General features: G+C 58.1%; 2 protein-coding genes across 5 annotated transcripts in view; both read left to right on the forward strand.

The window, feature by feature from the left end:
• The window catches only part of Nisch (nischarin), a 45,239-nt gene extending 38,529 nt beyond the window's left edge, over positions 1–6,710 (forward strand). Inside the window, exons 16-21 of one of the 2 annotated variants that reach the window (XM_005387320.2) lie at positions 422–1,819; positions 3,639–4,047; positions 4,324–4,480; positions 4,904–5,032; positions 5,500–5,661; positions 5,974–6,710. In XM_005387320.2, the coding sequence (XP_005387377.1) occupies positions 422–1,819; positions 3,639–4,047; positions 4,324–4,480; positions 4,904–5,032; positions 5,500–5,661; positions 5,974–6,584 (2,866 nt within the window). In that variant the 3' untranslated portion in view covers positions 6,585–6,710. The remainder of the gene's footprint in view (positions 1–421; positions 1,820–3,638; positions 4,048–4,323; positions 4,481–4,903; positions 5,033–5,499; positions 5,662–5,973) is intronic. The other variant, XM_005387321.2, reaches the window with a different exon arrangement.
• Positions 6,711–10,402: 3,692 nt separating this feature from the next.
• Positions 10,403–11,690, forward strand: part of Stab1 (stabilin 1) — a 26,104-nt gene continuing 24,816 nt past the window's right edge. For 2 of the 3 annotated variants that reach the window (XM_005387326.2, XM_005387327.2), the window contains exon 1: positions 10,417–10,745. In XM_005387326.2, the coding sequence (XP_005387383.1) occupies positions 10,665–10,745 (81 nt within the window). In that variant the 5' untranslated portion in view covers positions 10,417–10,664. Of the gene's footprint in view, positions 10,746–11,690 lie in introns of all 3 variants that reach the window. The other variant, XM_013515573.1, reaches the window with a different exon arrangement.

The following is an 11,690-nucleotide window of genomic DNA, read 5'->3' on the forward strand; positions in this document are numbered from 1 at the left end:
TAGCTCAGCTGCACAAGTGCCTGCTAGGCAAGCGCAAGGTCCTGAGTTCAATCCCCGGTACCACACAAATAAATAAATAAGTGGATTCACACCTTAGGGTGTTCACTGCCTCCAGAGCGCACAGCAGCACCCAAACGGTGAGCAGTCCTCAGGGTGCTTTTGAGCCAGTGTGGTCTGGCAGGGCTGTGCTTGTTGGCTGTGTCTGTGCCCCTGAAATCCTGCATTCTTGACTAAGCTGGACACCCCAACCCTGTGGCTGTCAGCACCTTTCAGCGGTCAGCACCACGTCCTCGTTCTGGGAATAGGATCAGCTGTGTAGGAGGGTTAGGAGCCCCATGGGTTGGTTCCTTGGGGCCAGGGTGCGGCAGGAGGCTCAGAGGCAGGCGGCAGGGCGTCACTGATGCAGCCTCTCCCTGCACAGTCCGGAGCACACGGAGCCGGAGGTGCAGGTGGTGCCCGGGTCTGGCCAGATCATCTTCCTGCCTTTCACCTGCATTGGCTACACAGCCACCAACCAGGACTTCATCCAGCGCCTGAGCACACTGATCCGCCAGGCTATTGAGCGCCAGTTGCCTGCCTGGATTGAGGCCGCCAACCAGCGAGAGGAGGGGCAGGGTGAGCAGGGTGAGGAGGATGACGACGAGGACGAGGAGGACGCTGCTGAGAACCGCTACTTTGAAATGGGGCCCCCAGACACAGAGGAAGAGGAGGGCGGCCAGGGGGAGGAGGACGAGGAGGATGAGGACGAGGAGGCCGAGGAGGAGCGCCTGGCTCTGGAGTGGGCCCTGGGTGCAGACGAGGACTTCCTGCTGGAGCACATCCGCATCCTCAAAGTGCTGTGGTGCTTCCTGATTCACGTGCAGGGCAGCATCCGCCAGTTCGCCGCCTGCCTGGTGCTCACAGACTTCGGCATTGCCGTCTTCGAGATCCCGCACCAGGAGTCGCGCGGCAGCAGCCAGCACATCCTCTCGGCGCTGCGCTTCGTCTTCTGCTTCCCGCACGGCGACCTCACTGAGTTCGGGTTCCTCATGCCCGAGCTGTGTCTGGTGCTGAAAGTGCGGCACAGTGAGAACACGCTTTTCATCATCTCGGACGCCACCAACCTGCATGAATTCCACGCCGACCTGCGCTCCTGCTTCGCCCCACAGCACATGGCCATGCTGTGCAGCCCCATCCTGTACGGCAGCCATACCAGCCTGCAGGAGTTCCTGCGCCAGCTGCTCACCTTCTACAAGGTGGCCGGCGGCTGCCAGGAGCGCAGCCAGGGCTGCTTCCCGGTCTACCTGGTCTACAGTGACAAGCGTATGGTGCAGACGGCCGCCGGGGACTACTCGGGCAACATTGAGTGGGCCAGCTGCACCCTCTGCTCGGCCGTGCGGCGCTCCTGCTGTGCGCCCTCCGAGGCCGTCAAATCCGCCGCCATCCCCTACTGGCTGCTGCTCACAGCCCAGCACCTCAACGTCATCAAGGCTGACTTCAACCCCATGCCCAACCGAGGGACCCACAACTGCCGCAACCGCAACAGCTTCAAACTCAGCCGGGTGCCGCTCTCCACCGTCCTGCTGGACCCCACACGCAGCTGCACGCAGCCACGGGGCGCCTTTGCGGATGGCCACGTGCTTGAGCTGCTTGTTGGCTACCGCTTCGTCACTGCCATCTTCGTGCTGCCCCATGAGAAGTTCCACTTCCTGCGCATATACAACCAGCTGCGAGCCTCACTGCAGGACTTGAAGACGGTAGTCATCGCCAAGACCCCCACAGCCGGGGCCGCACCCCAGAGTCCACCGATGGATGGCCAGGCTGCCGAAGGCAGGGCCAGGTAAGACCACGTACCGGGTCCCGGGCCTGGGAGAGCTGGCGTGTGTGTGTCTGTGTGCCCCCACGCTCTTCGGCTTCTCCGCAGCTCCTAAGTGCCCCCGGGATCGCCCTCGCTCCTTAGCCTTGGCACCCAGCTGCTGCTTACCGCCTAGAACTTCAGAGGAGGTTCAGGAGAGCTGTTCTTTCACAAAAAGCAGGTTGGCCCGGCTCCTACCACCCACGCAGAGCGGCTGAGGAAGCTGCTCCCTACTTCACCTGCTCAGTGGGAGAGCCATCATTTTGGCCCTGGCCCTGAGAAGTCTGCTCCCTTGAGGCCAAGCATGGTGTCCGGGCATCACCTGCCTCCCCTCCCGCCAGGGCTCATGCTCCATGGCTGCCCCATCCCTAAGGAAGCTGCCAAGTTTTCCGTGTTGGTGAGCCACAAAGCCCTTCTCAGGTAGGACTGGGCAGCATGTGACTTTGGAAGTTCTTCCCCAAAGAACATTAGGTGCTAAAAGGAGCAGGTCGGAGTGAGCTGGGTGGCCCTCTCTTCCAAGGCCCCTTCTCAGAAGATGCAGATGTGGACAGGCAAGGATTTGGCAGCCAAGTCCTCCTCTCCGTACTGTCCCCCATTCCTGTTCCTCTTCCACAGAGCCTGGCTCTTCCTGGACTCCCTCCTGGTTTCCCTCGGGGCCACCTGGGGGTGAGGGTGGAAGAGGGCCTCTGTTAGGGCCCTTGCAGCGTGAGCCCACCTGCGCCATGAGAAGGACTTTATGCCCGTATAGGGACCCCTGCCTCCTGTTGCTGGGTTTCCTGGGCTGCCCTGACCTAAGTAGAAAGCCTTTCACCTATCTGCCTTCCTGTCGCATACGACACAGTCTCGCTGTTCTCTTCCTTCCTGGTGGACTGCAGAGACCATCCTTACCCTTGCATCCCTTAGTATCTCATGGGGTCTGCCATCCCTCTCCAAGCCAACCCTGGTCTGATGCTCTTCAAGAGCTCTCCGCCTCTTCCAGGCAGAATCTGGTGCCCCTCAGGCCCGGAAAACAGTCCTGTAAGAAATGACCCTCAGTGGCTGACTCATCTCCCTGCCCCTGGTGAGGCTTCAGCATTGGGCACCTTGTCTGTACTTCCCTGTCACCCCCAAGTCTGGCTGGCACCTGCCTACAGAGAACCACATGCAGAAACCCTCCAGCAGACACCTGAGTATTTGGCCAAATGGAGGATCACAGCCCCAGGGATCTCAGCAACTGGACTAGGTCCAGTTGAGAGGGTGACATCTAAAGAACTCCCTCCTCAATGGGGGTGTGACCACAGAAGCTGGTTTCAGAGAGGGCTCCCAATTTCATGAGCTTTAAGGCTCTGAGCATTATTTATTCTCATGTCTGGAACCAAGCAGTTCATGTGTAGTGGTGGCAGAGTGCCCTAACAGCTTGGACCACCTAAGGACACCCCAAAAGCAAACGGGCAGTTTTGAGAGTTTGGTTCTTAACTCTGCCAGCACCTGTGCACACCAGTCTTACCTTGGTTAGCACTCTAGACCCTGGAGTGGCATTTCTGCACTGCATCAAGATGAGTTTCTGATCTATGGGCCACAGTGTCTGTTACATGCATTTGGCTAGCTCAGTAGGACCGACCCACTCTGAGCCCACCTCCAACCCAAGAGAAAGGGCCTTTCTCTGCTGTTTGTCCTAAGGAACCTGGTGACGGACAAAGTCTCCAGGTAACCCGTGGAATGGCGCATGTACACTGGTGATCCGCACACCCTGGGATGCGTGATGTGTACGTGGTGGGACTCTGCCGGCCCCCATTTAACGTGATGTTTCTTGGGGGGTTGGGAGATGCAGGGATGACCAGCATCCCCAGCAAGGCTCTGCAGAGGCTGCAGCCCAAGCCCCGACCCCAGCTCGAGTCCCAGCAGCAGCCTCAGCTACCGGCCCAGCAAATACCCTGGCTCCGGCTCCAGCTCTGGCTCCAGCTTCAGCTCCAACCTCAGTGGAGGACCAGGTTCCACCTCCAGCCCCAGCAGAAGCGTCAGCTGCAGCTGTGGTCCCAGAGGAGGCTCCGCTGGAGAACCCACCTCCAGCCCAAGCTGAGGCCCCTGTCCAGTACCCAAGCGAGCAGCTGATCCAGTCCACCTCTGAGGAAAACCAGCTCCCCCTGCACCTGCCTGTCTGCCCATCCCTTCAGCACATTGCCGGCCTGGGGGGCAAGGCCGTCATCGAGCTCTTCCACAGCAGCATTGCCGAGGTAGCAGCCCACGGGCTGGCCACCCTGGTTGGCACTCGGGTGGAGAGGTGTCAGTCCTGGGGTGAGGCAGGACCTGCCTTGAGTTTCTGTGATGTGGTTTGAGGACGTGGGTTGGAGGTCCTGAGCTGCCCTCTCTGTTCTACCTCCACCTGAGAAGAGCTTCCCACCTTGCCCCGTCTAAGGCCGTGGGCATGTGCAGGTCCCCAGGGTAGTGTGGGTGCTGCCCCTGTCCAGCCCTGCTCTCCTTCAGGCCCACATCCAGCCCCTCCTGTCCAGGTTGAAAATGAGGAGCTGAGGCACCTCCTGTGGTCATCAGTGGTGTTCTACCAGACCCCGGGGCTGGAGGTGACCGCCTGTGTGCTGCTGTCCACCAAGGCTGTGTACTTCGTGCTGCACGACGGCCTGCGCCGCTACTTCTCAGAGCCACTGCAGGGTAGGCAACAGGCTCGCTGTCGGGCAGGGGCTCATGGCACGCGTGCAGACGGGCTGCTCTGGCCTGAGAGTCTCTCATCTGAGGAAGGGGATGACAACTTCTCTTCCTTCCTAGAGCTGTCATGAGGAGTAAGACCAAATGTGCACACACTGTGCCAGGGCTTGGGAACTGGCTATGATAGGCAGGGGCTGGGCAGCGTCTGCCCCTCAGGGCCTCCGAAGGAGCCTTAGCCAATGGCCTGGTGACTGCTGAGCCAAGCGAGGCTCAGACCTGAGACCAAGGTGCATATGAAGCTTTGCGTGTATGTGCGGGTGGTGGCAGCTCCTCCCCAGGTGACCCATTCCTGCTGCTCCTGTATATCGGGGATCCTTGTGCTCGCCTCCATAGCCCCTGTCACCCTCAGTCCCTTTCTGTCCATCACAGATTTCTGGCATCAGAAAAACACTGACTACAACAACAGCCCCTTCCACATCTCCCAGTGCTTTGTGCTCAAACTCAGTGACCTGCAGTCAGTCAACGTTGGCCTTTTTGACCAGCACTTCCGGCTGACGGGTGAGTGACCCTCTGTGCTTTGTTTGATTTTGGGTGAAGGCCAATGGGTTTCCACCTTCCATGTGTGGGTACATTTATCATAGACAGAGTTATCTCCCTGCCTACAGGCCAGTCAGCTGAGTGGGAGGAAGCAGCTTCAGGAACTGCTGAGATTGCAGGACTCACGCCCCAGGGCTCTAGGCAGGAGGCGGGGTATGCAGCTAGCACCAAACCAGAGGCATAGGGGACCCTGGGCTCAGGCAGGATGTTTCTGACTCATGCTTCCTGAAGAGAGAAGACTGAGCTCTTTCCCTAATGCCTATGGATCCCCTTCCCGAAAAATGTCTCAGCCCTTCCTGTTTGAAAACAGCAGCCTCTGCAGACCCCATGATGCTCTCCCACATGGGTCCTCCTGCCCCTGGCTTTCTGGGGCAGAGACCTGGTCAGAGGTGGTGGTCTGTGGCCTTGACCAGCCCCTTCTCGCGCAGGCTCCTCCCCAGCACAGGTGGTCACATGCCTGACTCGAGACAGCTACCTGACGCATTGCTTCCTCCAGCACCTCATGCTTGTGCTCTCCTCGCTGGAGCGCACACCCTCACCTGAGCCTGTCGACAAGGACTTCTACTCAGAGTTTGGGAGCAAGACCGCAGGTACGCTGTCCGGTTCAGCCCCCAGACCAGCGCCTCTCTCTGCCCCAGTGCCCCTGCTGCCTCTGCCTCTTTTTCTCTGGCCTCACATAGCTGGCCAGGATGTGATTTGGGGCCTTTCTGGGCAGAATTCCCATCCTAACCATTCTTCAGCCATCCGGGCATCTCAGGTGTCAGCCTTAGGCTGTTGGCCTGGGGCCCTATTTTGATGAGCAGCGTGGAGTGCCCGCCCTTGTTGGCTTAGGGCTGTTGGTGCTTCCCGCCCCATGACAGGCCAGTCCCAGACGATAGCCCTGGTGACATCTTTCTCTGCAGGGAAGGTGGAGAACTACGAGCTGATCCACTCAAGTCGTGTCAAGTTCACCTACCCCAGCGAGGAGGAGGTTGGGGACCTAACATACATCGTCGCCCAGAAGATGGCTGATCCAGAGAAGGCCCCAGCCCCTAGCATCCTGCTGTATGTGCAGGCCTTCCAGGTGGGCCCCTCGCCACCTGGGCGCTGCCGGAGCCCGCTGCGCCCCAAGACACTCCTGCTCACTAGCACAGAGATCTTTCTCTTGGATGAGGACTATATTCACTACCCGCTGCCTGCGTTTGCCAAAGAGCCACCACAGAGGGACAGGTACCGGCTCGATGATGGCCGTCGTGTCCGGGACTTGGACCGCATTCTCATGGGCTACCAGCCGTACCCGCAGGCCCTTACCCTTGTCTTTGATGACATGCAGGGCCACGACCTCATGGGCTGCGTCACCCTGGACCATTTCGGGGAGGTGCCGAGTGGTTCTGCCAGGGCCGGCCAGGGCCGTGAGATCCAGTGGCAGGTGTTTGTCCCCAGCGCTGAGAGCCGAGAGAAGCTCATCTCACTGTTGGCCCGCCAGTGGGAGGCCCTGTGCGGGCGGGAGCTGCCCGTAGAGCTTACCGGCTAGCTCACCTGCCATGTCTAGCCTGGTGCCTACTCAGAGCAGGGGAGCAGCCTTTCTTTGTTCTCTTAGGAGTGTTTTCTCCCCTCCCTTCTGGTACCTTAATTTGACAGTCCCTGCTGAGAATGTGAACGTGTGTGTTCAGTTCATTCTTTCCATGCTGGAAGTGCGAGTGCCAGGCCCCCTCCTAGGGTCTGTGGGCTGTCCGCCTCCACGCGCTGCCCGCCCCTGGAGTGACGTGGCCTGGCACACCAGCATCGTGTCTGTCACTGTGTGCCATTGTTAGCACGTGCGGCCGTGACTGTGATCCGCTCCCCCTGTCTTCTCTCGCTGTTGCTGTCGTTGTGGGCATTTTGCTGCTAATCACGAAGCTGGTAGCAGAGTACACATTTGAAGCTCCTGCCCCATGCAGCCTTTCAAAGTGCAGGTCTTGAGCTGGGTGTGGTGGCTCACGCTTGTAACTGTAGCCCTTGGGAGGCTGAGGCAGGAGGATCACCTGGAGTTTGAGGCCAGCCTAGGCAACATAGTGAGTTCAAGGCTGGCCTAGACTGTGTAGTAAAACCTTGTCTCAAAAAGAGAAGAAAAAAAGTGAAGGCCTCCTTTGGTCCAAACAAGAGGTGGATCCTGACTGGGGCCAGAGTCTCCTGGCCTTGGGGCTGCTATGTGGTGGGGGGGACCTAGAGCTGCTGGCACCAAGAGTGATTCCTGTTGCCTATTTTCTGTATTCCAATAAAGTAGTTTGACACGGTCTGGGTCTTCTAAGTCAAGGGTCACTCGGGCCCCAGCAGGACCTTGGGCAGGACATGGTCCACACAGGGAGGGAGAGGGTGCGCTGTAGACACAGGAGGGCAAGCTGGGCGTGGTGGCGCACACCTGTAATCCCAGCACTCGGGAGGCTGAGGCAGGAGGATCATTGCGAGTTTGAGACCAGCCTGGGCTACAAAGTGAGCTCAAGGCCAGTCTGAACTGCATAGTGAGTCCCTGTCTTAAAAAGATTAAAAAATAAAAAAATAAAATAAAATTTTAAAAGACACAGGAGGGCGAGGAGTGGGGGCAGCAAGGGGAGGGAGCAGCCCTCAGGGGACAGAAACTTGCTGGACCCAAGGGTGAGGGAGATTTCTTTGGACAGGGCTGTGCTGACCTGTGGCTAAACCAGGGGAGTCTGCAGAACTCCTCAGGGACCCCCGACACCAGCCACTGTCCCTCTGCCAGCTCCTCAGCTTGTCGTGCACCTGGCCCAAACCCCTGGAGCCGCAGGCTGTGAGGGCGAGCCGGATGGGGTCCTGGCGCAGGTATCCGAGATGGCCCTGGAGTGGCACCCGAGAGGTGGGGCCGCTGCCTGTGCGTGACTGTTCCCGGCAGAGGTGGGGCTGCCTCAGGGCGCTCTCTCGAGGGAGACCTGGAACGGGAGCCGATCCTCCCTCCACCCATCCGTGCCGCGGGCACTCACACCTCAGCCGGCCTGTTCAGGAGCTTCAGCCCTCGGGGCTGAGCCGCAGACCAGCTGAGCTCCCGTGGACGAGCTGCCCAGCCCGCTGAGCCTCAGTCTCCCTCCCAGTGAGATGGATGATAAAAAGAACCGTCTTTATTTACTTAGTCATTCCACGCATCTGTACTGAGTGTCTACTCCGTGTCAGGCAGATGCTGACTCTGAGCCCCGCAGCTGACTTTTGAGGGTGGTGGAGACAAAATTAAGTGGCACAGTAGGCCGTACCTGTAATCACAGCTGTGTAGGAAGTTGAAGCGGGTAGATCACAGGTTTGAAGCCAGCCTGGGCAATTTAGCAAGACCCTGTATCAAAGGAGTACACCTACTACACACTAATCTGCCATAAACTTGAAGCTGGGCATGGTGGCACATACCTCTAACCCCAGGACTCGGGAGGCTGAGGCAGGAGAACTGCCACGCATTCAAGGCCAGCCTGAACTACAAAGAGAGACCCTGTCTCAAAAAAACAAACAAATGAAAGATAAACTTGAGTCATTTGTAGGAAAATAGATGCACCTTGAGACCATAATGTTAAGTGAAATAAACCACACAGACAAGCTTAAATACCGCATATTTTCTCTTACATGAGAAGCCCGAATTTTAAACAGCCAAATAAAGTTGGATAATAGGAAGTAGGAAGATAGAACTTTCTCAAATGAAAGGGAATCGAAGGATGGAGGGAAGGGCAGGAAGGGAGATAAAAAAGGGAAATCAGATGTGAGACACTATATTACATTTGGGGTACTGGGGATCGAACCCAGGGCCTTCAAATCTCAGCCCTTAAATTTTGAGACAGATTCTTGCCATGCTGACCTTCAACTTGTGATACTCATGCCTCAGCCTCCCAAAGTGCTGGGATTACAAGGCGTACACTACGGCATTCAGCTTAAAATAGTTTGTGCGTGCCCATGTGTCTCTGTGCGCATGGCTCCCGGGTCTTTGCCCTGAGCTATGTACCCAGCCCGCTTCCTTTTTTGAGACAGCGTCTCGCTGAGTTGCCCAGGCTGAGCTTGAACTTGCAATCCTGCTGCCTTAGCTTCCCACAGTGCTGGAACCACAGGCTGGTCCCACCGTGCCTGGCTTCAGTTTTTCATCTCCTCTTCCTCCTCCTTCCTCTCTTTCCTCCCCTTCCTCCCCTTCCTCCCCTTCCTCCCCTTCCTCCTCCTCCTCCTTCTTTCTTTTTTTTTTGAGACACAGTCCCGCTGTGTAGTTCAGGGTGGCTTTGAACTCACTGTAGCCCAGTGATCTTCCTGCCTCAGCCTCCTAAGCACTGGGATTACAGGCGTGCACCACCACACCTGCGAAAATAAAGTATTTTTAAAGGGGTAGGGGTGCACCTCAGTGATTCAGCCAGCCCCAGTTGGTGGCCAGTGCTGCTGGAAGCAGAGTCAGGCCCTGCCGGCAGCCTGGGAGCTGAACTGGTGGCTTTTGTTAAAAGAAAAAACCTGGCCTGGGGGTGTGGCTCGGTGATGGCACCATTTAAAAAAAAGTAAACAATCTTTTTGAGTTTATCCAAATCTATTTGAGCAAAGAAAATAGTTTTCAAAATGGCCCGCCCTTGGAACCTAACAGGTTCTGAGAACTCCGGCCAACAAATTAGGCAGCACTTACAGACCAGAGCGAGGCATGGCGCCGTGTTAAGTGCAGCGGCTTAATTCATTGGTCCGCTGGTTAGCAGAGCCCACAAGTGCCTGCTGCTCTGCTGTGTGATCAGACTCCGTGCTGATCTGACCTGCTGGGCTAGCGCGGGAGCTCCCGCCAAACGACAGCTGCCTGGGCTCCCCTTTAACACCCTCACCTGAGAATCTGTGAGCAGGACCGTGCGTGAGACGGGGAACAGCTGGTGCCACGGGAAGCACAGTTAAAAAGTAGAAAAGCCAGGGTGGCTGGAGCAGAGTGGGGGGCATCAGAGGCCAGCTGCTGAGTGACGTCTCGGAGGGAAGCCACAGGGGGCAGCTGCGGAGTGCAGGCCGGGTCAGGGAGGCTGGGGGCTGTGAACGATGTGGGGGTCAGGACGGGTGCAGGCTGGGCTGGCAGGACCAACTGGTGGAGCAGCTGAGGGTCCGCTGCTAGGCTAGGACTGTGCCTCGCAGAGAGTATACACACACAAACACAGACCCTTAGCTAGAAGCCTGAGGCAAGGGCAGACCCCTTCTGGGGCTGTCCTACGCCCACCAAAACCCCAGGCCCTCTGAATGAAAAACGGTGCACCCTGCAGATGGGGGAAGTTGTTCCATTTGCATCTGAATCCACTTCAGAATCGCTGCTAGAGACCAGGCACGTGCTTAACAGTGGGCTTGGGCTTCCAGATGGTAATGCAGGAGGGTCCTGGGCCAGGAAGCCTGAGCAGGGGCCCAGGCCATCCACGCAGGGGTCAGTGGCCAGCGCCTTCCCTTCCGCCTGCAGGCTGCTGATACGCAGGAGGAAATCCTGGCAGGTTCCTGTGGGGGTGAGCCGGTGGGGGCAGCTTTTAAAGCGAACGCCCGCCCTGCCCTGCCTGCCCGCCCTGCGCCTGCATCTCAGAGTTCACTCCGCAGCGGCGGCCGCAGCAACTTCTGACTTCGGTCCTGGACAGTGGGCTACCAGCCCCTGCCGGCCATGGCAGAGCCCTGGGGCCGCCTCCTGCTCTGCCTCCTGGCCTTCTGGCTGTCAGGCTCCAGCTTCACGTCGGGGCAGAAGGTGAGTGTGAGCCTGTTTCAGAGGGTGGGCGTGGGGAGGGACCGGGTGCAGATGGAGCGTGGGTCTGGGGATATAAGGAGCCGCTAGTGCCTACGTGAGCTGTGCAGACCCAGGCGGCGGGGCTGGTGTGCCCACTTGCACAGGCTGAGGACTGTCACTGGGGTGCAGGTCTGTGGCAGCCTGCCCTCTAACCATGCCTGGCCCAGGCAGCCGGATGGTGTGAGCAGCTGGCCCGGGCTCCCCCGCCTGTGCGGGAGGGGACACAGAAGCAGGCCTGTCTGCCTAGCCTCATGTGCAGGTCCACAAACACTCACGTGGGCCATGGGTGCGTCTGCCTAGCCCGAGACTGCCCGAGATGGAATGGGTCCCCACCTTCAGCACCGCTGGGTGCAGAGCAGCTGGGGATGATGAGTTCCAGCCTCCAAGCTGCCGCTGACCTGGCCAGGGCCACACCTTCTGCATCCTCACAGCCCCCGGGCAGCACGTCTTGTTCTTCCAGTGGGGCAGCCAAGGCCCGAGCACGCGAGAGGCCGGCTCTTCCCACTGTGGAGCCAGCCCCAGGCCTTCCGCTTGGAGCACTCGCGCTGTGGTGCAGGAGCCCGGCCTGCAGCTTCCCTGGGCAGGGACGCAGCTCTTTTCAAGCTTTGGGAAGACCCTTGCGCCCTGAGTATGGCGCCAGAGTCCCTGGCTGGGACCTGCCACTGAGTGAGGCCGAGTTCATCTGCTGCTACCTTTTTTTTGTTTAGTTCATGCTCACAGTACATAACGATTGCATTCATTGTAGGGATTTGGTATATGTATATAACATGTCTCAATTCTTTTTTTCCCCTTCCCTTCTACTCCCATGTAAAAAAAATTTTTTTTGCTGGCATCAGATTTATTTTATGTCTTTATCAAGTTAATTGTCATAAACAGCCAAATAGCCAAACTAACAGGCAAAAAAAA

This window comes from Chinchilla lanigera, unplaced genomic scaffold (genome assembly GCF_000276665.1).
Source record: "Chinchilla lanigera isolate Chin_1 unplaced genomic scaffold, ChiLan1.0 scaffold00029, whole genome shotgun sequence".
Lineage (NCBI taxonomy): Eukaryota > Metazoa > Chordata > Mammalia > Rodentia > Chinchillidae > Chinchilla > Chinchilla lanigera.